The sequence below is a fragment of the Toxotes jaculatrix genome, chromosome 13 (genome assembly GCF_017976425.1).
Source record: "Toxotes jaculatrix isolate fToxJac2 chromosome 13, fToxJac2.pri, whole genome shotgun sequence".
In the NCBI taxonomy this organism is placed as follows: domain Eukaryota; kingdom Metazoa; phylum Chordata; class Actinopteri; family Toxotidae; genus Toxotes; species Toxotes jaculatrix.
Window position 1 is genome coordinate 1,667,167 of NC_054406.1, and position 4,885 is coordinate 1,672,051.

Sequence of the window (4,885 nt, forward strand, 5' to 3'; positions counted from 1 at the left end):
ATACCTGCACACCACAGCAGGCAGGGAACACAAATGCTGGTGCAAGGCTGTGGCTGTACAGTGAATCTTTCCATTCCAAGGAAACAGACAACTAAAGCCGCAACATGTTCCGTGGGAATAAAAGAAAATACGCCATGAAACAAAAATGACAGACACAGAAAGCAGACGTCACCAAAACCTTCATTTTACGTGAGCAACACGTTCTGATGTGGTCCAACAAAGCTGCACCCACCACTGAGAACATCAGCATCCTGGGAGCTGATCACAAATACTAACACATTGTTTAGAATATTATAAATGTGAAATAAATTGGATTTTGTTAAATTAAAAACAAAAACCCACAGGCAATAACAGTTGACTGAACAATAACTATTTTAGAGTCTTTACTTTTCGATATCTGGTCAAACTTTCGTATTTCAGACTCAGTATTTCTAAAATTTGTATCTGTTATTTATTATTTTTCCACTGGTTGCACACACTAATGTTGCTGTGGTACCTTCTGTGTAATGTACTTTGCAGAATGATGGTTGAAGAGTATTATTTCCTTCTTGAAATGAGGAAGAAGTTCCTCAGACTTGTACCAAGTCTGGGTGGAGTGGGGTGGGGGGACATGTGAACAGCAGGGGGCGGTATTGCACCTTCAAGCTATTTGAACCGGTGTCCGGTGTTGATATTTCCGACAGCACCTGACGTGCACACGAGCCGGACTCATCCTGCAGCAGCTGATCATCCTCCGGACCTCCGCCGCCTCTCCTCACCGGGTGTCAGCCACAGTCAGCCCACCATGGCGTCCAGGAGCTTCTTCGTGGGAGGAAACTGGAAGATGAACGGGAACAAGGAGAGTCTCGGGGAGCTGATCACGACCCTGAACACCGCCAGCCTGCACGACCAGACCGGTGAGTGACTGATCTGAGTGCGGTGATGGGGAGTCAGACTCTGCAGCAGGTTTTGAGGCGCAGAGATAAACAAATATAGTCGATGAAGAGGGATTCAGCCTCTTCATCGACGGGGGGTCACAGATCACACGGTGACATTGGAAGGAGTCATGTGATCAGGATGAGTTGCATAAAGGCCTGTGACGTTTGCGTCTCAGTGGTGGAAAGTAACTGAGTAAATTTACTCAGGTATGTTTGGATTTTTCCTCTCCTGCTTCACTTCTTCACCAAAGCAAATGTATTTTTTTCATCATCAACAACAACAACAAGAAGACAAAAACTGTTTTCCAAACAAACTTACAACATTATGTGCATTTATAACGGGTTTTTCAGTTCTTAGTCATTTGGACTGGCGTCTCTGTTTTTCAGAGGTGGTGTGTGCTGCTCCCTCCATCTACCTGGACTTTGCTCGGTCCAGTCTGGATCCCAGGATCGGTGTCGCAGCCCAGAACTGCTACAAAGTGGCCAAGGGAGCGTTTACAGGGGAGATCAGGTAGCTCACTGTCTGACTACACTCATGTGCATTATTCATAATGAATTCCAGCTTTATTAAATGGATTTATGCATAACCCAATACCTTTTAATCAACAAGGGTATCGGATTTTATGATTCTTTATTTTAAGGCTTTGAAGGAAATTCCTTCAGTTCGTGGTAAAGTTGATGGTAAAGTGAAAATGAATCAGCAGAAATTTGGATTATTTATTTTTTTAACCAGTTATTGAGTAAAAGTACAAAAACAGTTCTGGTTTTTGCTGTTTTCATCTGTTTTATATCATAACTTTAAAAACATTTGAAGTTCAAGACGATCAAACAAAATAAATATCTGCACCTGCACCTACAGACTGAAGAACAGTCACCTAATGAACTGATTGGTATATTTATACGTACAAATATGTAAAATTCACATGAGATTTTTTTACACCGATGTACGAGCGACTGCTGCGTCGTGTCTTTAACATGTTTCCTGTCCCTGCAGCCCGGCTATGATAAAGGACTGTGGAGCAGACTGGGTGATCCTGGGACACTCGGAGCGCCGTCATGTGTTCGGGGAAAGTGACGAGCTGATTGGCCAGAAGGTGAAACACTTTCTCTGGTTACAGGAAATGTCCTCTGTGGCCGACGTGTGTGTGATGGCTCAGTCGACCCACAATAATAATTAATTAGAAGTTTATTCTGGTTCCTGCAGCTGCACCTGCACGACAGTACAGTATTCAGTATTCAGACGTTCTGCTGCTGATCTGTCGAAGCATTAGTTAAAACCTGTCCGTCGTGACATGCTGCACACGCACATCAGAGGTGCAGATCCAGGTATATTTCCGGTGTCGTTCCTCAGGTGGCTCACGCCCTGGAGAGCGGTCTAGGTGTGATTGCCTGCATCGGAGAGAAGCTGGAGGAGCGGGAGGCAGGCACCACAGAAGAAGTCGTATATGCTCAGACACAGGTCATTGCAGGTAATCAGTGACATTATGCAGTTATTTTATTTTTATTTTTTTGTCTCTTTTTCCTTTTATATAATTTCATTTTTAAATTTTCTTTGTTTTCTCCACATTCTTTTTTTCTTTTAGCCTCACATGTTGTACATCTGTCTGTTGTAAATAAAATTTGTAATTTTTATTTTTTCATCATTGTTAAGTTGCTGTCTTGTTTCCTAAATATATTTTGGGAGAAACTAAAGTCAGTCTTTGTGTATCTGCTTGTAAAACAGCTTCTGCTTCATAAATCATATAAACTGCATCCCAGTTGATTCTGTATTCATTACATTACTCATGTAGCCTACTTCTGTACTCAAAGTAGGCTACACACTGATTTAAAATGCAAATGGGACAGTGGTCTCTGCAGCTGAGAAGCACCATCGTCCTGCTCCTCAGTTAATGCAGGATTTTCTTGAGGCCTTTGGGATATTTCGTAATCTGAGAGGGAAAAACCTTTACTCTTACCAAACGACAGCCTTTCCTGATGAAACTGAACTGAAACTGTTAGATGGGAAATGGCTTGGAAAGGTTTATTTATAGAGCTTATATTTAGCTGTTGCTCTGTTGTTCTGTGAAGGGTTCCTTGTTGGTTTGGGTATTTTAAGTCTCAGTCTCAGTGTTTGCATGAATTTGCATTAAAAAGTTTTATCCAAGTTTCAGAGTTTTGTTATGTGATGAACAGATGTTGTTGTGTTCCAGAGAATGTGAAGGACTGGGGGAAAGTGGTGCTGGCATATGAACCTGTGTGGGCCATCGGCACAGGAAAGACAGCCACACCTGAACAGGTAACACTGACACCTTCCTCTGATAAGCACAGTGTGTTCAGCCAGGCAAACAGTGTTTGTGTGTGTGTGTGTGTGTGTGTGTGTGTGTGTGCAGGCTCAGGAGGTCCATGAGAAGCTGCGGTCGTGGCTGAGAGCCAACGTCTCCGACGACGTGGCCGACTCTTTGCGCATCATCTACGGAGGCAAGTGATGGATTTACAGTTGTACTTTTAAAGCCTCTTTGTTCAGGATGTAAACGTCTGTGACTATGGATCATTTTTTCCTACTCTGTTAAGGTTTTCAAGGATTTATTCAACAGTTCCATGTTCTGGTGTTTAATGAGTTTTACAGTCTGAGTAGAGTCTGATCTTTCTCTCAGGCTCTGTGCGACCCCCATAAGTTAAGTTCCCAGGTAACCGGTCGTTCTCTCGCCGTCCTCCAGGTTCCGTGACGGGAGCTAACTGCAGAGAGCTGGCGTCTCAGGCCGACGTGGACGGATTCCTGGTTGGCGGAGCTTCTCTGAAACCAGAGTTTGTTGACATCATCAACGCGCGTGCGTAACAGACGCGAACGACGGCTCCAGCATGACCGATGAAAAACACTTTGCCCTTTAGATCATCATGTGTCACTGTGTGTCTGCAGCCTGGGCTGACTGCTGATGTTAGAACTCACTCTAAGTAAATATACTTTTACTAAATGTTCTTTTTTTGTCTTGTTGTTTTGTCATTCGTGGGAATTTAACCGTTTTATTTGTCAGACCAGGTGGTTTTATGTGTTTGTTAACAGACTGAAAACACTGTTGTAATGTTGTATCACTGATGTAGTCTGTGTCACATAACTGCACTAACACTAACACTAACTGTTACTCCAGGCTCCACAACAATAAAAGCTCTGGACAGAATGTACTTAAAAATTATATCTTTCTGCTGTTATTCAGTGTTGAAGAGTCAGGGACTTTTATTGTGAAGTTGTCACAGTGGGCACTAACACTTCACTTTGCTGCTGTAAGTTTAACATGGGCTGATGGATTCTCATCGGATTAATGAGGGGATCAGGAGGAAGTAAATAAATCAGATGAAGAAAAAGGACTTTCATTTTGTGTTTTATTGACTGTTGGTGTGTTTGTTCTTAAACTTCTACGGGGAAACCCCAGTCTGAATATCATCAGAGATTTTCATGTTTCAGATTCTCTTGTTATTACAGAGACATTTTTAAAACATAGTTTTGTGAAGAAAAAAGTTTTTGATTCTGTTCTGTCCCATTAATTATCTCGTGACCCCTCAGATCTCATTAAGATTAAGGCGAGTTTTTAACTTTAGTTTTTGTGGAAAAAAACATTTGAGGCACAAATTATTATTCCAACCACAATATTTTTATATGTCTGAAAACACGAGTGGAACAATAATTTAAACTTTTGAACTTTCAACCTTTCACATCAGTTTCAGTTTCGTTAACTGTGTTTTCAACTGATAGATGTGTTTCTGATCCTGGTCCCACTTTCAGAACTGCAGACCTGTTACGGCTGAGTTTAGGAAACATTCTCAGCATCTTAGCAGCCCACAGTTTTCAACAACCCCAGCTGTAGTTTTTAAAGACTTGCAGGTTTAAACTATTACCTAAATTTGAAAAAGCACAAAAAAGCTGCAAATTCAGTCAATTAGATGCATCGTAAGGGAAGTTTCTGAACAACAAACACACACATACACACAAAAAG

General features: G+C 41.8%; 1 protein-coding gene across 1 annotated transcript; it reads left to right on the top strand.

The window, feature by feature from the left end:
- Positions 1 to 697: 697 nt before the first annotated feature.
- Positions 698 to 4,240, top strand: tpi1a (triosephosphate isomerase 1a). The gene is made up of 7 exons (XM_041053249.1): positions 698 to 896; positions 1,305 to 1,428; positions 1,912 to 2,011; positions 2,269 to 2,386; positions 3,107 to 3,192; positions 3,287 to 3,374; positions 3,614 to 4,240. The coding sequence occupies exons 1-7, from the start codon at positions 785 to 787 to the stop codon at positions 3,730 to 3,732; spliced, it is 747 nt and encodes a 248-aa protein (XP_040909183.1). The 5' UTR covers positions 698 to 784; the 3' UTR covers positions 3,733 to 4,240.
- The last annotated feature ends 645 nt before the right edge of the window (positions 4,241 to 4,885 follow it).